General features: G+C 40.0%; 1 protein-coding gene across 1 annotated transcript; it reads left to right on the forward strand.

The window, feature by feature from the left end:
* The first annotated feature begins 257 nt into the window (after nt 1-257).
* SERAC1 (serine active site containing 1) lies at nt 258-20,009 on the forward strand. The gene is made up of 16 exons (XM_010161686.1): nt 258-348; nt 1,657-1,693; nt 2,012-2,148; nt 2,479-2,568; nt 3,521-3,649; nt 6,034-6,155; nt 7,882-8,010; nt 9,645-9,758; nt 10,706-10,868; nt 12,999-13,149; nt 13,965-14,106; nt 14,899-14,999; nt 16,561-16,658; nt 17,216-17,398; nt 17,891-18,034; nt 19,727-20,009. Exons 1-16 carry the CDS (start codon nt 258-260, stop codon nt 19,861-19,863), a joined length of 1,968 nt encoding a protein of 655 aa, XP_010159988.1. The 3' UTR covers nt 19,864-20,009.
* Nucleotides 20,010-20,631: the final 622 nt, after the last annotated feature.

Here is a 20,631-nt window from a genome sequence, read left to right on the forward strand (position 1 = left end):
CTGCTGTAAAGTGTTCTTGTAATTGAAATGCAGCCTATAAAATTGAGGAGTTTATAGATGTCTTTAATTAGAGCAATTTATATGGAGTGAAATGACATAAAATGTCATTTTTATTGAGACCTTAGCTGTAAATTGTGACCTTTGCTATCATGACTTTTATTGCAAAAAGACAGGAAAAAAAACAACTACAGGTTTTCTGCTGTAATTCGGAAATAAATCTTTTTTCTTCTTTTTTTTTTTTTTCTCTAATATACAGAATGTCAGTGGCTGCTTACTGTATATTTTGCTATAGACAAATAGGAACTTCTGGTCCAGCCACAAAACCACACCTACCATGGAATGATATCAGTAAGTACAGTTCAATATGTATTGACCTGACTTGTTAATAAAAAGGAAAAATCTGTGTTGGTGTGACACAGTGCATAATTAAATGATACAAAACATCTAAATCCCTAATTGCTTTGTGATCAAAAGCTTTTATTTGCCTAAAGTGGATGTCTGCTTAAGACCTTGCTTTGCACAGTGATATGCAAAATGACACCAGCAGGTTATCTGAGATTAGAACATCCCTGCCCTGGTGCAATCTCATTAAGCTAACTTAAACTCCGGTTTATATCTGATTTTTCCATGATAGAGCCATGGAACAATTACATCCATAAAGTTTGAATAAAGTTTGTTTCTATTGTTTCTTCCTCCTCATTAACTGATACTAGTTCTGTCGTTCCTTTGTCTGCTTTCTTTGGTGCTTTGTGTGTAGAATGACAATTCTTAAGGTTCCAAAATCCATTTTTGTGCATTAAAAGGTAGGAAAACTACAGGAAGCATTGCATTGTTTTTTGGCTTTTCAACCTTCTCTGCCAGGTATTTCTTCAACATGTAGCTGTTGCTTGTCTGCATGCCAAAATTCTTACGGTCTCGCAAAGAGAGAACCTGGTGGTGGTGGTTGTGGGGCAAATCTCCCAATTTGTGCTGAAGAAAAGAAGTTATTCATGATAGCTGAGATGTGCTCCATTGGGTTTGCTGCTACTGGTGGTAATATAGTTTCTCTGTACTGATATCTTTATATCAGGATAATCAGCTCAACTTTGTCCAGAAAAATTGCTCAAATCTGATAAAAATCCTTAGACCCAAAAGGGATATTGTTGCAAGTGGCATGTGTTCGTTCAGCTATTTGCGTTATAAATTAGATTTAATGGAATTACTTTTAAAATATTTTTTCTTAGGGAGTTTCTGCAGGACTTTTCAAGGAATGTACATACTCCTAAATACACTGAAGAAATATCCACACCATGTTAGAAAATGTTAACTCCTTCAAATAATCTGGAGTTCCACATGGATGCTAGTGATACAGGCAGAGAAAGTTTACTGTAGATTCCTGCAGCTGAGCAATGAACGTGAATGATAGGTAGCAATACTCAAAGTAAATAGCACTGGCAGGATATATATTTTATCATCTTGCTTAGGAAAGCAGGAAATTCTAATCAAGTAACATTTTCTTTGTAAATTTAGGGTAATGATTTCCTGAAAGTCAGAGAGCAATATAGAAAAATTTTTCAAAAGCTTCATGGCTGAAATTCTTACTGTCTGGTAAATGCTAACTATGTTTATATCGAGGTGATGCACACAACTTTGACATGAATTTTTCTTTTTTTTAAGGAAAAATTGCAAAGGTAACTGGATCACTTATAGTAGGGTAAGTTGTAACTGACAAGCATATATGTCATTTATGTATTCGGTTAAAAGTTTAATTCATGTATCTCTCAAAAAATGTGACAATATTAGGGGACATTTAGGCATGATAGAATATAGTTTTGAAGCATGTTTTCTAATAGTCATTATTTATTTTCTGTATTTTAGAGTTTTTTCTCTGCTTTGCTAAGTTAAAATAATCCGCAGACTATTATTTATTTGGTAAAGTCTGGATGATTTATATCAAAATGATTGTTAACATATTTTTGCCATAATGATTTTTTAAAATGAATATTCATATGCAGTTTTCTTTTATTTAAAGAGGTTTTGTATTCATTACATATGAAGTTCTGTCCTTAAAGAAGTTACTGCAAATCGATACTCAAGCTATACATCAAGAGAAACTTAAATCCTATGTGTACGTACGTACAACTTCTCCAAATCTGAGTGAATATCAAGGTAAGATGCATAATTGTTTGCATTCTAAAAACAGAATTTTAAGAGAATGGAGTGTTTCTGGAAGTTACCCTTATAAAAGGAAAGATATATTTCCTGAGTTCTGTTACAAAAATAATATTCTTCACCATGTCACCAAATTTATTTTAAGCTGGTAACTGGGTTTTTTTTAAGCTAGTTCTTTACATAGCTCTCTCTACATGACATAATTCAATATATGTATATATATATATGTGTGTGTATATGTATTTCATACACTATTTTTCATATATGTGTATATATAATAATAGTACTGTCTTTTAGACTTCCAGTAATCTAAAAATCCTCTCATAGGGATCACATACCAAGCCAGAAAAGAAATCCATAAAGCAGTGAGGAAAATTCTAGAAACAGAAGCTAAAATTTTCCGGAGACCTTTCAATGGTAGGTATTGAAAGTATGGCTTCATCTATGATTATTATTTTTGAATAGTATATCGTAAGCCTTTTGGAAAGTACAATATTTTTTCTTAGAAGCTTGACATGTTCTTTTGAGCTTGAAATGGTGGTAATATTACTACAATTTCCTGTATTAATATAGAATATTAGTATATTTTCTTTGTAATAAAACCATTCCTTTTCTTTACGTTAATGAAAGTGATGGTTAAGAAGAGATTTTTTTTTCCTGTTTCACAAGAAACTTGAAGCTTAAGATACCAGGTTAACATTTGATACCAGCTTTGTGTATGAAAGGTGTTTGGGGGATGAAATACTCTCAAAATTTCATTTTAGAAAAGTATGTTATGCTGTCATCAGAATTGCTGGTATTAACTGAGAGCTGCAAGGCCTTTTTGTAAGAGTGTCACTGCTTTTTGAAATAATATAAAATAAGAATTTCAGTTCCAATAGGAAACTGCTCCTGAGGCATACTATCTGTTCTTGTTTAACTACCTCTTAAACGGTTATAACAATATGTACCTCCACTGGGGTGCTATGAAATTAATTGTTCAAGGTCAGAGCTTCAGGAGTTGCTCATCATGGCCAGCTCCTAGCAGGAGCTGGCAATTCTGGTTGGTGAGCACCAGCCAGGGTGCGCATGTGTAACATGGAATATCAGCTTGGTGCCACTAAAATGTATCAAGACCATCCTATTAGTGTACAGATCAGCGTTTCACTAATGCCATTCCATCATTGTTTGTTTTACTGATTTAATATTAAAACATTATACTCCAAATTACTGTTAATGACTAATATTCAAATATTAAAACAAACAAGAAACAGGGGTGGGCTTTTGTTGTTGTTGTTTTTGTTTTTTTCTTTTTACTCTAAGAAAAGAAACGTGACAGTTTAAATGCTCATTAATAATAGCTTGAGTTTTATTTGTTTCCTGCTAAAAGAACAATTCAGTACATTTGATGGAGAAGATCATGAATGTGCCTTATGGCTCCTCTTAAAGAGAAGTCAGTCAGAAGACAAAGCGGTCCGACTGCAGGCTGTACAGGAGTTGGTGAACAAGCACTGGCATGGTAACGTATGCTGATGCAGCCTAATTCATCTCAGAACCGTGACAAAGTCTCAGTTAGCTGTTGTAGTCTGCTACCAATGTGAGAAAAGGCTAGCAGCAGCAAGGAGTGTAAATACGCTCCGAAATTTGGTCTAAAATGTGGAGGTTTTATCTACCTTTCAAGCAGCTCTTTCCTAATACCCTGGTACAGAGCGTGTATCTGCAGCGCTGGCCTCTCTCTGTTTCCCCAGCAGAGAATCGCAGCCACTGCTGTGGTGTGGGAGAGCAGTTTGCTTTCATTGGTTCTCTAGCTTTTCTGTTGAGACTGCTAACGAGGTCATTAGTTCTGGCAGCGATTTCTGCAAGGCTCTGTAAGGGGAGTGGGTTTAAGGCCACGGTTCAGTTAATAAATATTGCTTAGGAGCCAATAGGTAGCAATGGAAAATCAGGCAGAGGGCTTGTATGTGCAAACGCTGTTTGTAAGCCATTTTCCATCCCAGTTGTTATTATTCAATAGTAATAAGTCCTCCCTGTTCCTCTAGCAGTGAATATCCTTGAAGCCCAAAGTAAAAGTAGGAGGGGGTGTGTGTCTGTGTCCTCCTCCCCCCTCCACCCCTAGTCCATATAAGCTAGAAGGCACTCCAATCTTGACCCATTTTACCGCTAGTGCAGTCAGTTAAGGGCCTCTCGTTCTTCCAGTGCAATTCCACGCCACAGGATTTAGCTTGTTTCAGATTGCCTCTGTATAATTCTAATCAATTACCCCAAGCAGTTTACATCAAAATGCTGTGCTTGAAAACATTGGAAAGCTAGGACATACCAACACTGTAGCTGTGTGTACTGTCTGTGTTTGTGGGAGAGTGCTATCTGTTAGCAGGTGATCTCAGTGCACAAGATAGCCAGTACTGGGGAAACTGGTTGCTTTTTGTTATCTCCTTTTCTCTGTAGTGCTCATTGCTGTAGCACTTGGATGTTTTGCAGACACTAATTATTCTTTGATTGTGATTGTCCTGCTGTACTGGGCACTGGTGAGGCTGCACCCCAAAATACTCTGTTCAGTTTTGCTTCAGTGCTGGAGTGTGTCCAAAGGGCAGCGGAGCTGGGGAAGGGTCTGGGGAACAAGTCCTGTGAGGACCAGCTGAGGGAACTGGGGTTGTTTAGCCTGGAGGAGTCTCAGGGGAGACCTTATTGCTCTCTACAGCTACCTGAAAGGAGGTTGTAGCAAAGTGGGTGGTGGTCTCTTGTCCCAAGTAGCAAGCGATAGGACAAGAGGAAATGGCCTCAAGTTGTGCCAGGGGAGGTTTAGATTGGATATTGGGAAAAATTTCTTCACTGAAAGGGCTGTCAGGCATTGGAATGGGCTGCCCAAGGAAGTGGTTGAGTCACCGTCCCTGGAGGTATTTAAGAGACGTGTAGATGGGGCGTGGTCAGTGGTGGACTTGGTAGTGTTAGGTTTGTGGTTGGACTTGGTGATCTTAAAGGTCTTTTCCAACCTAAATGATTCTATGATTCAGTAAGGGAGGGCTACTCTCAAACTCTACTGTGGTGCTATGCTGCCTTTTCTGAGGCAATCAAGATCGCCTGATTTTGTGACTTTCAAGTTTCATTCAAACGTAGCTTTTGTATCATGTAAAATCAGGTGTCTGCCTTGGCAGCATTTGGATTTAAGGCTACGGTTTTTAATACTGTGTGCAGAAAAAAAACCATGCGTATGCTTGCATTGTTCCAAATATTAACTCAAGCACAGGAGATTAAGCTTTGGTGTGTAGTCCTTGTACTCCACAGTGGTAATACTGAACATTGGATTTTTTTTGTGCTCAACTTATATCTGAGGGCCTTTATCAAACTGGTCTATAATGAACAATTAGTGCCCAGGTGTCTTCAGTTCAATGTAGTGCTGGTCTAACAGCTGCAATATTTGTCTGTTGGAGTTAGTGATTACAAAATCAGATCTTTTTTAAGTAGATTGCAGAGAGGTGATTCTGTTTTTCAAGTATATTAACAAAGTAGATCAGAAACTATATTTAAAACGCTTATAAATATCTAAATGGTGGGTGTCAGGGGGATGGGGCCAGGCTCTTCTCAGTGGTGTCCAGTGACAGGACTAGGGGCAATGGCCATAAACTGGAAAAGACAAGGTTCAACATGAACAGGAGGAAATCCTTCTTCCCTGTGAGGGTGACAGAGCACGGAACAGGCTGCCCAGGGAGGTGGTGGAGTCTCCTTCTCTGGAGACTGTCAACAGCCGCCTAGACTTGTTCCTGTGCGATCTACTCCAGGTGATCCTGCTCTGGCAGGGGGGTTGGAGTAGATGGTCTCTAGAGGTCCCTTCCAACCCCTACCACTCTGTGAATCTGTGAATTTAAGGTTAGTTTTGACCCTAACACTGAGGTTCTTGTACTACAGATTATCAGTATGGTACAGTTGCCCAAACCTGTGATCAAAGGACCGCTATAGGTTTGGCTCGATCCAAAGATACTGACCTTCGCTTTTTCCTGCCTCCACCACCATTGCCAAAAATAAAGAACGTAAGTAAATAAAAAGTAGGTATTAGATGATTTTTGCGTACTTATTTGCTTTTAGTTCTTTCGTTGTTGGTAACCATACTAATGTGGAGTTCTGAAGTAACTAGTGGGTACTATAATTAAGATAAAAATACAAATCTATAAGATAATGATACACCTCTGGGGTATATCTGCATTAGTGAATAGCATGATGGAAAGGAGTAAGGAGGAGGGAGGGTTGGTCAATTACTGTTCTTGGACTCTATGTCCACATGACGCACTTATCAGCGTAACGTCTGAGCCGTTTACCACCCTGATGCAAGTGTCTGTACCTAACCAGCAGTGCAGAGCTGTCTTAGGCAGAGTCACCCTAGGTTGCCTTGACGATACTGGCAGAACCCTTCACATGGAGGGCACTCCTGGAGACCTTTGCATCCTCACCGCTAGTGTGGTGCTCTACGTAGTGCTCTGGCACGCAGCTTTAACCTTGATTATACAAGTAGGGAGAGCATTTTGAGTGCACCACTGACTCCCAAGTGCAGATCCAAAGCAGATTCACTGCCCGGAAAAATTTTTCCAGCTCATTTAATCGCTAATGTAGACATACTCACTGTCTTTCACTAAAAATTCTGCTGTCTTCTCCTTTTGACATCTCAATCTACTTATGTGTGAATTTAGAGGTTATAGAAAGCATTTGGAGGTGAGCTTTACTGTTATTATTAACTATGTTTTAATTAACTTCAGTTATCACAATACTTGTTATGTTTAATTGAATAGTATTCCAACAGAAAATTCAATATGTATGATTTTAGCTGTTGAAATGCATTACACCTCAGTACAGTAACTGAGAATTAATTGGATAAGCAAATATGTAACATCTAGAACAGCTTTAATCTGTCTTAAACTCACAAATACCTCTAGAGACTGAGAGGTGGAGATGTGGCTCCTCCCCATCCTCCTTACTTAGAGTAAGATCTACAGCCTTGTTTTCTTTCTGCTGTAGGCCCAGCTCTTTATTGGGAGCCCTTGGGTACCAACAAATCCGTATTGGGTAGATTTGGCCTTGTTTTATGTCAGTTAGTAAGTGTGTATGTGTATTCTCTCTATATGTGTATCCATCATATGATGGTTTGAGCAATCATGTCATCACATCGTCCTCTTCAGTAAACAGAATTGTCACAGAAAGTGTAATATAAGAGGTCTTTTGTAATGCTAATAGTGAATGCTGGCCAGAGCCCCTGTCAGAGAATGCCTGTAGGTCTTAACAGACAAAATGTTGAAAGCCAGTGGTATTCTCGCTTTTTGGTTTCTTATCTCTGTAACATCACGTGATGAGGAATCTGTACCTGCAAGTCCTGAAGTACTAAAGTATATGGTTGTGTATATACTTTATTTTGACAGCAGTATGACTGCTGGGTGATTGAAGCTCAGAGCTCCCAATCTGCTTGCTTAGGAAGTTGAAGCAAATAATTGTGGCAGCAAGTGTTGCACATCAGATACGCCTCCATCTCTGATTGTAGCAAAGATTGGAATAACTGCAACTTCCATGACTGCGGCAAATAAAATTACTTTCTTGAACCTATTTTCCTGTCACCTACTCTAGATTATTAAATAAATATCTATATTAATATTTTGAAGATAAAATATTAAAAGAAGTGTTGTCTGTGGTTTTTACTAGTATTTTTTTGCAGTAGTGTCTTGCTTCATGCCTTGAGCAGAGCTAAGAGCTATTTGTGCTTCCTTCTCACAGGATTATCCCATAGAAGATGAACTTCGCTTGTTGTTAGTGTCTTTACCTCAGACTGGTCTTGATCCATGCGTCCAGTACTTCACATCTCTTGCTTTACGTGAAAGTAGTCAGACTCTCGCTGCACAAAGGGTGAGTTCCCACCTCCAGAACAGTACTGTCTGGGTTCTTTGTTCCTGCAGAGCTCAGACACAAACCTATTTCAATATTTTAGAGCATTGTAAGAGGCAGAGAAATACAGAGACTTTGTGATCGTACAGCGTAGGTGAAATATCTTGTGTCACTCTTAAGTACAACATAAGTAAAATCTCTTGTTGGTGTCAGTCTCTTCTCCCAAGTGACAAGTGATAGGACAAGAGGCAACGGCCTCAAGTTGCACCAGGAGGGGTTTAGTTTGTATATTAGGAAAAATTTTATCACTGAAAGGGCTGTCAGGCATTGGAACGGGCTGCCCAGGGAGGTGGAGTCACCATCCCTAGAGATACTTGAGACGTGCAGATGTGGCGTTTAGGGACATCGTTTAGTGGAGGACTTGGCAGTGTTAGGTTTATGGTTGAACCCGAGGATCTTAAAGGTCTTTTTACAACCTAAATGATTCTGTGATTGTTTTCTTACAAGCCTTCCCATAAAGTGGATATTTCAACATTTTGTCCAGAACCTTTCCTTCCCCTCCCAGTGCTCATAAAATGTTTTTTTCACATTTTATCTTATCATTGTTTGAATGTTCTTTTACCGCTGAGATGATTAAACCTCTTTTAAGTCTTACCAGTAAACTGATAAGTTGTTATTGCCCCTTAAGTAGTAAGCTCTGTTACATGACACAGAACATGCCTACATGTAACACGTCGATGGTGCCAAAACTAGAATTGGAACAGTGTAGTTGTCTGTTTGGACTTGGAACTTTGGAATTCTTCAGTTCAGTCCACCAACTTCCTAAGTGGCTTTAAGAACATCCTTTAAAGTGGCTGTTATTGCTCAAAAATAATAATTTGATTGATAAATGCCAGTGTCATCCACTCTCTTGTGCATTTTATTTAATTACTAAAAAGTTGTGATTGGGAATGATTATTTTTTGTAAGGTGCAACAATAAAAAATACTGTCATATTTTAATAATGATGCCTGACAGGCTTTATTTAGGTATTTCAGGGTGCAATTTCCTATGACACAATTATCTGTAATGTTTTTACACTGACTCCTTTATTTTTTTTCACACCCAGAGCTCTAGCTATACAAAAGGAGCTTTGCTAAGACACCACACTTGGGGGCATTTTGATAATCACACTGCTCTAGAAAACTGCTCTTCACTGTTGTTATGCTGGTCTTGCTACTGCACGATTAAGACAGTTTGGTCTTCAGGGACTATGCTACATGCTGAAGACCTTTTTTCCTTCCCTTCTCATGTTTGCAACGATGGAAGTCTAGATGTAGTCTGATTCTTACGTTTTTTTGCTTAAGCAAACAATCTTAAGAAGACATTTGTTAACAAAATGAAAAGCCTACATTTTCCTCCTTTATTGAATGTTTTGGAGTTAATAGACTATGGAGGCTACTGACTGAAAATCTATTTAATATTTTCAGTTAAAAATAGTAGATATTTTTATGGTGTACTGTTGTGTAATTTGTACATTTTGAAAAATGCATGCATGCTGTGAACTCTTTATAGCAATTTCTATAGATCGTTACACATGTAACATTTCAGTTTAGAAATGCTTATTTTATGTAGCCATTTGGAATGTGGTGTAATTTGTACTGATTCTCATTTCAGGGAGGCTTATGGTGTTTTGGAGGAAATGGACTTCCATATTGTGAAACATTGAGTAAAATCCCTTCAGAGACAGTGGAACTCTTTTGCTTGCAAGCTTTAGTGCAGCATTCTAAGGTAATTTGTCCTTTAAACTGGAACTGAAAAGCTACATTTATAAACATTCCTTTCTAATACTTTCTCATATATTGGGAAGGAGTTGCCATTTCCTTGTCTCCTACCCCTCGCCCCTTCTGTAAATCTCAGACAACTGAGACAGATGTGAATTGGAAACCAGCATAACAATCTCATTCTTTTTCTCATGGGAAGTGTATGTAAGTCCTGTCAGTGTTTCTAATTAGCTGCTGTAAGTTTCCCTGTAAAATATATTTTTAAAAACTTTGTTATATTCCAGATTTTTGAGTTTAAACAAGCTGTGACTGTATTCACTCCGAACATGTGTTGGTCTTTGTTGAAAGCCACAGCGTGAGGGCATCAGCAGCTCCATGACTTCCACACATTTTTAAGCACTGTAGAAAGCACATTCCAGTTACAATCATTTGGCCAGTCTTGTTAGTTGACGCTGCAGCTAATTAGTCCATATTCATCTGCTTGGACTAGAATCTATTGTTGCCCTTAATATGATAGCTGTACTGTTTGGAAATAGAAGGGAATATAATGATTGCATTTTAGGTTGGGAACAGGAATACAAGTGGCTCTGGCTGAGACAGTGCTTGACCAAATGCAGACAATTGTTCTGTTCAGACTCTTGAACTGTAGTTAAATTTGATCATGCCAGGTGGAGAGCAATCTCATCTCCCTCAGATGTGGAGGAGTGTGGAGTGATGGTACTCAGCATCTTTCAGGTTGTAAATCTGTAGAAATCATGCATTTACAATATTGAAATATTTACGTCCTCTTCAACTATGGCATAATAAATTCTGTATTAATAAGTATTTCTGTGTAATAAAGCCTCTGCATCGTATCAGCTCTTTAAAATTCCCTAATCTGTGAATTAACACCACCTCAAAGAACCTTTTACAGAACATCTACTTACTGTCACTGTATTTACCGTATGATGCTAGGTTTCTTCTCACTGTGATAAAATTGAAGCTAAAGGAGGCCTTCAGCTACTACAGAGAATATACCAGCTGCGTAAAGATTCAGCAAAAATACAGAGGAACATAATTCGCATTATTGGCAATATGGCTTTGGATGAACGTCTTCATTCATCCATAGTACGTGCAGGTAAAAGGAAAGCAAGTGCAAGCAGGTTGGGCGCCAAATTTCTATTCTGAAATATTCAGAGGATTCGGTGCTTTTGTAAAATGCAAGAGACTTGGCATGTTTTTATATCTGGGGGTGGGGAGCTGGTGGTGGTGGGGGTGTTTTTAAATACAGAAAATACAAACAGTGTAGATAGTGTTGATGAAGAACTCCTGTATGCTGTTTAGCCAGTCTGTGGCAGTGCTACAGAGGTGTTCTATGTCTGAAAAATGGTGAAAATTCAACTTTTGGTTCACGTTACTGGCAAAAATCTTTTTTGTTTCCTACTCTTACAGATCATCTACCTTGTAGATTAATTTTTTTTGGATTAACTGTGTTTTAGTCTTACAACTAAGGAACAGATCAACTTGTAGTCCTTACCTTTTAGCATAAAGTGAAACATTGCTTTTCTGCCTTCCCTTGTATCATGTTAAGCTAGTAACTTCTGCTAAGCCTTGCTCTGATGCCCCGTTTTTAATAGACCCTAAATATCAGAATGAAATTAGTTCTTCTAGTTCTGTACCAAATAAATAATTCCCAATATTTTATTAGAACAGAAATTAAAAAAAAAAAATCAAACAACAAGACAAAACACAAACCCCCAAACAAACAGACATACCAGAAACAAACAAACAAAAGACCCAGAAAAAAGAAAATATGCTGTTGTGTACATCCCAGCTGGTGTCTGCCTTGCTTTTAATGTCCTTGTTGCAAAAAGGAGAAGGAGCACAGGGAAAGACCTTGAGGATGATTAAAAATCTGGAATGGCTGTGGTAGAAAGAACAGATGGGTAGACTAAGACACTTAGTTTGGAAAAAGAACTGAAGGAGAATATGATGGAGATTTATAAATAATCCTCACTGGGGTAGAGAAGGTAAAGAGTGAACGGTCATCTGCTGTTTCTCGTAACACAAGACCGACGGTTCTTGTACGTTAAGTTATCAAGAGGCAGAACAAATAAATATCTTTTCTGCACAGCGCATGACCAAACTGGAACTTGCCACAAAACATTGTGGTTGCTGAAGACTTACAAAGCTTCAAAAAGTGATTAGAAAAATTAATTGAAAGAAAATTCTATAAAGCTCTACACACAAAAGCCACGTTGATTGTAGAAAACTGCTGGGGTGTAGTTTAGAATCAGCACTATGCACTTGCCCTTTCTTTTATTCTTTTATTGTTCCACAACTTCCGTTACTGCTCACTTTTGGAGAAAGCAGCCTATGAAGGCCTTTGGTCTGATCTCTAGCACCATTCTTACATTGTTACGATGACTGCCAAAACCATAGGTATAGAGGAAGAGATTGTAATGGAAGAGTCAGCAGCTCCCTGGGGCAGAGCTCCCAGTACAAACAGAATTTTAGGCAGTGAACTGGACTTGAGGGATGAGCAGTTGCAGCTGGTCAAGGGTTGATAAGACTTCCCTTGGGTTGCTGGATGGTGCATAAGAAGAGAGAATCTCCAAGATTTGCTCTTTGCCAAAACTGCTGGCTCTGGAAGAGAAAGAAAAGCAATGATGCACCATGTAGCAGCTATGAAGTGGTGTCAAGGGGGCAGGAGGATTTTGAACACTGTTTTTGACCCTTCATCTTGGCTCATTTAAGAGAAATAAAGAACCGAAGACCTTGCTGGTTTTAATCAGAGTAGCTTGGCAGTCTTTCATTGTATCTGGGGAACTGAAAATAGGTTTTAGATAGGAGTATTCCTAAGGAGAACGTGCACAGCAGTCAACATCTGTTCTGCTTAGAAATGTAATTGAAGTACATAATTTAAAAGAAAAAAAAAGGCTGTTCTTGAAAGTACTTGCATTTAAACAATGCCTGTACCGGCAGCAATGTATTGTGCATGAATCTGAAACAGTACTCTTTCAGTAAACCGTTTCTTCCTTTTCAAATCTCTCTCCATTTGAAAATCTCTTTTCGAATTCTTCCCAGGTTTTATTTATGAACTTGTCTGCGGTAAAGAGAGTGGATTGAAACACTTTGTTCTGATGTTACCATTCTTAGGTTTTAACTCCATTTTCACAAGTATACTTTGAATGATGATGTGTCTGCATTCTTTTGTTTGGATGATCTTTCTCAGCCGTTAACCTGTCACTTTGTTTTTCCAACGTAGGTTGGGTTTCTGTACTCGCCGAAGTAATGAAATCTCCACATGTCATTCAGTCTTCTCATGCTTCCAGAGCTTTGGCTAACCTAGACAGGGATACAGTGCATGAAAAGTATCCAGATGGCGTGTACGTCTTACATCCACAGTATCGTAGCAGGTAAAGCAGGAGGAGATACTGTACATCCTGTACTTTTGAGTTACTTGTTACACTCTTGGGAAGAGTGGATATCAGAGTGCTGCTGTGCTGATTTCACCTGCTCCACCTGTTCTCTGGAGTTCTGAGAGGACTGAATCTGGGCTCTCAAACTGGAGAACCCCAGAAGTGCTAGGAAACAGCCCATCGCCATGAAAAGAGTATTACTGTGTTACCTGAAAAAATCCAGACACAAGTCGTGAGATGAATTACTTCTTTGCGTGCATGGCAGCCATGTGACCTTTGCTCTGGCTGTCGTGGGATATGGTGCCTGGTGATTGTTCTGCTGGCGGCAGCACACGCTGGCCTAAGATGCAGTGGATTTGCAGCTTTGGCTGCTTTTAGCAGTGCTTGTCTATCTGGGACTGGAGCAGTCCCCGGTGTGGTATGTCGCTTCATAGCAACTATTCCCTGAGTCATCGGTCTTGATCAGGTTACAGTGAAAACCTGATTTGATGATAAAGCTGGAACTACCAAGCTGCATTAAGAGTAGGTGGAGAGAGTGGTGGTTTTAGAGAAAAATACGTGCGAGGTTGGTATTTCCCATATTTTTTTTTATATCTTTCTATTTTGGGTGGATCCCTGTTTTTTTGTCTTGATCTGAGTATCCTCTTTGAAATACCATGATTTGTCATGAACTATGGTCCGTAAGGTAAGATGTCACGTGTAGTGTTAAAGATAGCATTTTGGCATCCCTTAGGTTAAAAGTTCTGTGTAAATTTAATTTGATAAAAGAATATGTACCTTGCGTCTCTTAAAAATTCCTTTTTCTGTATCAGTCAGCCCATCAGAGCAGACATCCTTTTTGTCCATGGTCTTTTGGGAGCAGCATTTAAAACCTGGCGACAGCAAGACATCGACCGGCGTTTGGATAAAAAGGCTTCGGAAGAGGAAGAGGACTACAGCCAGTGCTGGCCAAAGGTAAAGAGGCATTGACGTTTCACATGCAGCTGCTGTTCTCTCCTTAATGAGAGCTGTCCAGAGGATCTAGAATTACACTGGCTGGCAGCTGTCTGTTTTGAATCAAAGTACTTTAAATCTCTTATACAAGTAGCACTTTCCAAGTTCCTGATACATTTTCGTTAGCAAGCTGAAGTTTTGAGCAGGTTGTTCTTGCAAAGGAAAATCCCTGCTACACCGAATGCTCTCACCATCCTTCTGCCGGTGAAAGAGGGGGTGATGGCTGCTTTCCTCCTGCTTGCTTGCTTTTTTTTAATGAAATTTTATTGCTGAGAAAAAGATACATAAGATTGCATTTTAAAATAAATTTGCTTTTTTACACAGGTGTCTGAGTACCTCGGTATTCGCAGATTGCTGCTTAAATATTATTGGTCAGTAAATAATTACAGCTTCAAGCAGCTGGCATTGCTATAGCCACCAAAGTACCCCTGTAAAATTTAAACTGATCGGTCCTGTTGGAAATCTTGGTAATTCCTGTTTCACCCAGGAGAGGGAGCCGGGAATGCACGAGTTAGTAATCCATCCCCAATCATTGCCTACTTTGTGGCTGGGGAACGGGCTAGGGTTTGCCAGCATGTAATTAAAGAATAATAGTCTAGGTGTAAGATGTGTTTAGGGATTAACTGAGGAGCAGAAATCTTGCTGGATATTGTCCCATTAGTAACATCTTGGCTCCATTGCTGACAAATTGTTTGCAAGAGTTTAAGTACTTGAGTTATAAGCTCCTTTGGTTTTTGTTTTTCTTCAATTTAGACGTGGCTGGCTTCAGACTGTCCCGCCCTTAGGATCATATCTGTGGAATATGACACCCATTTGAGTGACTGGAAAGCCAAATGTCCTGTTGAGGCTCACAGGTAACAAATGAAGTGTCTGCAGTTTGGAGAGGGGGCAGGAGGGAGACCTGTAAAGCCGATCCTTGGGATCACCTAGTGCGAAACAGTGAATTTGACTTTGCCTGTTGCATTTGCAAATCAAGCTTGGAAAAGCATTAGGCACACTCGTGGTGTACTCGAGCTTTTTAGTCTTTCGGAGAAGTACTTGCGGCAACTTCCCAAATTCTTACACTCTGTTCCGGCATGTAAGCAGGGAAAAAATAAGGGAGACAGGGCTGTTAACATGCCTGTTTGAAATCAGGCAGAACAGTGTCAGCAAAAAACATGTCGGTGGTTACCTCACAAAGAGAACTTTTTTCCCTGTGTCTGGAGTAAGTATAATGAAAGAAATTTTGAAAAATAAGTACACATACATTTCTTTATTTAAATATAATGTCTTTTTCATGATGAAATAGAGAACTGTATTACCTGCTATTTATGGTCACCCAAGTGTAGCATTTGATTATTTTACAATTTGATACGGTTAATAAAAAATGAAAGAGATTCAAGACATTTTTAACTAGCAGGAAGAAAGATGTAGCAGTAGAATCGCAACGCTCTGACTGCTTTAAGTGTATAAGCTCATTCACTGGCTCAAAAGGGTATTTTTACGTCCCTCAGCTATCCTAAAGCCTATTGTTCAGCTGAAAAGATACATCTGAGTATCCTTTTAATAGGTGTTATCAGAGCAATTTCTAGTGAGAACGCCGAGAACCAATAGCGATGTAGCGAACTGGACTTTGCACAGTGGTTGCCCCAATATCCTGATTTTTCCATTATCCAAGGGTCTTCTGTGCTTGATTCTTGTCACACTGCAAGGAGTAACAATGTTGCACTTCAAAGCTAAGATTGGGAATTGGCATTGGTTCGCTTTCAGTTGTACCATAGGTTTGTTTTCAACCTTTAACGTGTAGCTTATCCTTTCCAGAGCTCAGTCTGTTCGTTTATAAAGTGGAGATCACTGGGCTGCTCTACTGTTCCAGTACATTTGGAGATTATTGTCTGGAAAGTGTAACAGATATTATCTGTGATTGTTTTTTTTTTTTAATGTATTGGTTGGTCGGGCATTTAGTTATTGAGTTTCCTGTACATTGCTGCACATTTTGAGCACTGTTTAGCCAAGGCCATTTTTGTCAGACATGAGGTTTATTCATGTTTCAGGGGATAAAGGTCATTAGGCGTTGACAATGCTTTCATAACATGAAAACGTAACTTTGTTACAATGTGCAAATGAAACAGTCAAAAAACCCATAAAGAAATCTGTGGAACTAAAGCTGAAGGAAGTGAGCGGTGAGTGAAATGACAATGAAACTGTCCAGCAAGATCAAGAAGCAGACTTTGGCCCAACTCCTGTTGTCCTTGTGACGCCAACTTTACAGAAGTCCTTGGCAAAGGTTTTTCAATGCAGCGACAATAATTAACTAATTAATGACTTGTGAACCTAATTCATCTTTATAAACGTGCAGCAGTGAGAATTCGTTCTAACATTTCCTTTTAACCTGTCATGCTTCATCGTGCTTGGGTTTGTTTTCTTTCTTTGCAGGAAGTCTATTGCTTTCCGGAGCAATGAGCTTCTCGACAAGCTCAGAGCCGCTGGGATCGGAGACAGACCTCTGGTGTGGGTATCACATAGCATGGGGGGTAAGCACGTGGCCTGTTCGACATACGTATCGGCCGCTGTATCTCAGCAGAAGCTGCTAACCAAGTTCAGTCTGAACTGCAGTCGTTCAGAAGAGTTTACCTGAACGGTTTGCAGACACCTAACCTGCCAAACAGACTTGCACTTTCTTAATGCGTTAGATGCGGTAGCACGGGCCTTTTGCAAGGATTTTTATTGCCGTTTGGTTTGTTACTGTGTTGATTTTAAAAACACGAAAATCAATGAGTTGAAATCCCTGTAAATGGGAATCCAGAGGCAAAATTTTCTCTACGATCAGGCATATAGTAAAAGTCATTAGCAACACTTAAAGCAAACCACAATTGGATTTGCATCATTCATTGACATTTTATTTTAATGCCTCCTCAGGTTTTGTTTGGTTGGTTGGGGTTTTTTTCACATCGTAATCTTACATATTTGACAAACTAAGGACTAATCAACTGAGGCAAGAATATGGTTAGTTGTTTCATGGACAATATAGCACGATTGTGATTTTCACGGTGGTTTAAATCCCTGCATTAATTCAGTTTCCAATTGCCAGGTCTTCTAGTCAAAAAGATGCTGGTGGATGCTTCCAAGAATCCAGAAATGGGTAAAATTGTAAACAACACCAGAGGAATCATATTTTATAGCGTACCGCACCATGGTTCCCAGCTGGCTGAATATTCTATAAATGCCAGATATCTTCTCTTTCCGTCTGTGGAGGTTAAAGAACTCAGCAAGGGTACGCTCGCTTTGCTCCTACTTAACAGCGGGGATCTATGCTAATCTTTTCATGATGCTGCTTTTTTATTGTGCTGTCAGAAAAAGCTGGATAAAAACCAAGCACCTCCCTTTTTATGCTTTGGGTTGTGTATTGAATGAGTGTAAGTAACTCTGAGTAACTGTTTCATGTGATTGAAGAGGTGTGTGTGTGGGGAGAAACGCGAGTCAGAACAAGGTTATAGAACAAGGTATATAGTGTGGGCCGTTTAGGAATGTAGTAACTCAACAAGTGCTGGACTTTAGGCTCTTCTACACAAATTCCATGCTCTGCAGAAACAAACAGTCGTTGCATATGATAGCTAGAAAAAAGGATTACAGACAAAATGCTACTCCTTTGACTGGAGTATTAATTTTTCCAGAGCATCTCTTTAGGAATGCAGTCTTGCCAGACAGATGCTGTAATCTTGATGTTTAAGATCGCACTGCAAAAAAATATGTTGCTCTTCCTTAGATTCTCCTGCCCTGAAAGAGCTGAACGATGACTTCCTGTCTTTTGCCAAAGATAAGAAATTTTCAGTGCTGAGTTTTGCAGAAACCTTGCCAACACACATAGGCAGCATGATAAAGCTCCACGTCGTACCTCTGGAATCAGCAAGTGAGTCCAAAAGCCATTTAATGTGTTTCATTGTGTACGTGTTCATGTGAGCATCAATATGAGGAAGGAAGATAACTGCTGTGGTAGAAAGACCTAGAAAAATACATCTGTTACGTTGTGGTTTGGTTTTTTTTTTTTTTAAACTTTTGGTGGAGTTTAAGCTACAGTCTCCTGCTGCAATCAGAGGCAGCTACATTTGTGTTTCAGAATAGCGATCGTTCGGTTTGATTTTTCTAAATGCTGCTAACACCTGCGTATGGAAAAAAAGCAGGGTAGACCCTGGGCTGATGTTACATGGTGGTTGTCCTTGCCTTTCTGATTGTGAGCAAGTGTTGTTTATCCTTGTAGAAGTCGGCTGAATCGGGTTTCAGATGGTCCCGCAAATTCCAGCTATTTCCTCCTTTAAAAAATAAGAAGGAAAATTAGCAAAGTGCCAATGGAAGGAAAAAGTCACAAAGCTGTTTTTCAGTGTTAAGGATCCTTTATATCCCATCTCTCAGGTACTCAAGGAGTAGAGTTTGCCTCCTGAAGAGTTCCCTCCTTCCATCTTTTTGCCTTCTGTAGGAGAAGGGAACACCAGACAGTGCTTTCTCTGTTTTTTGGGTGTTCAACATAAAGAATTGCTTTAAGACTGACATTTTCAGGTTTTTCCCTGAGCAAAACCCCCTTCTGCACTGCCCAAGGTGCTTGGAAGGCCTGAAAGAGAAGGTATGGCTTTGGGTTTTAGCTCAGGCTTTCCACCAGCTAAATCCAGTAGGTCAAATGCAAGGTTAGTCGCTGTGAAAAAAGCAGACTATATAGGGCCCTGCTCTCCTCAGTGGATAGTTAGCAATACTGTTTCAGTATGTCTTCTCAAAGAGCAATTGTTTGCAAAAATGTTGCTGATGCAGTTTTACTGGCGAGGAGACGGTGCGGGACGTGAGCTCTCAAAAGCCCAGGAGAGGGCCCGTGACGGCTCAGTGTCAAGCCACTCGCTCTGTGCAAGCCCAGGCAGACAGGCAGCACACGCGCTCTTTCTTACACTTGTGCTTAGGCACATGAAAGCACCTCTGCCTCCTGCCCTACTGTCATTTTACATGGCTAAGGATACAGAGTTCCCAGCAAAACGCAGGACTTACAGAATCAGTAGCTGAAAATGGAATGCTTGTATCCCGCAATTAAGCAATGTAAATTTTTCATTTCCTCGGAAATGTTGTGTATTTATTTGTGGCACACTTCAGGTTCATTCTAGTCCCTCATTTTTAATCTCCATATCAAAGTACTTTATAAGGAATATGGGGAATTAGTGGTGATCGGAATCTAGATAACCCTGGGTTAAACCCTGTCCCTGCTCATGGCAGTGCTTAAACTCCAGTCGGGACTTGGCTGCCAGTACGGTGCTGGGAAATGAAGTTTGGATTCTTCGGGGTTGTCTGTATGGAGACGTGTGCATTTGTGTGTTCCCAATCAAGACAGCAGAACTCTGCCCTGATGGTTTACCACTGGGGGTTTTGTAGCCATGTATAGCTCTGCCTGACTGTGACAGTGTGAACTGGTGCTTCAGCACACGACAGAACAGCGAAGACAAAACAGTTCAGCTGAAGACAGGAGAAGTTGCTTTTGAAAGTGCTAGTGCAAGGCGAGCTTTTCACTCCAGCTGATCTTATGAACGTTAGTACTGGTTTTCTTCTTTTGTTTTTTTCCCCCTCCCAGACTTAGGAATCGGAGACCTTATTCCAGTGGATGTCAACCATCTGAATATTTGTAAGCCAAAGAAGAAGGATGCTTTCCTGTACCAACATACGCTGAAGTTCATTCAGGATGTTTTAGCCCAAGAACTTGGAGACTGAGTTTGGAGACTCAGCATCCTCGGCTGCTTACTTCCTCCATTTGGTGTAACACAGCGAGTTCCCCTAACGCACGTTAGGGGATCTGCAGAACTACAAAGATGCTATGTCGAGAGTATCTGCTGCTGACAGTACTTCCTCGGTCCATCCCCAACTCGGACACCTCTCCAGCGTGTTTCCAAAACACGTTCAAGACAAGCGCAAACTCAAGCCCTGTAAACTTGGCAAAGAGGAAACTGGGTGTTGGCTTAGAGTGACTGCGACCTGTCGACAGAATGCCTGTGAATTCCCGGCCATTTGGCTGGGAGGGGATGGGGTTCAGTGGAAGAGACCGTACCGATATCCCTCTGGAACAACACAGCTAGGCTAATGGAGAGTGCCCAGGATATCTGGGCAAACGCGGCATCTCTCCTCCACATGAGGAAGAGGTAGGTCGGTGGGTTGTCTCGCACAGATGTGCTGCTCCCTCAGAAACGTTTTCTTTAGCCGAATTAAAGAGCAGCACTGAAAATGCTCCAGTGGAATAAGACCAATGTCAGCCCTGACCAAGAATGCGGATGCTTAGAGTTTGGAGCTCAGGCGGAGAAAAAGTAAAGCAGGCAAACATTCAGGTGATCGTAAGGCCCACTGGAAAATGCAGGAGATCCCAGATGTTTTGGTTTCTGGAGGCACCAGCGTGTTTATTGGTGTAGATCCAGAAAAAAACAGCAGTGTCCTCTTACTTCAGTTTGTGTTTATGGTAAGGATACCTTAACAGGACTGATGAGAAAC

This window comes from Eurypyga helias, unplaced genomic scaffold (genome assembly GCF_000690775.1).
Source record: "Eurypyga helias isolate BGI_N326 unplaced genomic scaffold, ASM69077v1 scaffold28361, whole genome shotgun sequence".
Taxonomy (NCBI): domain Eukaryota; kingdom Metazoa; phylum Chordata; class Aves; order Eurypygiformes; family Eurypygidae; genus Eurypyga; species Eurypyga helias.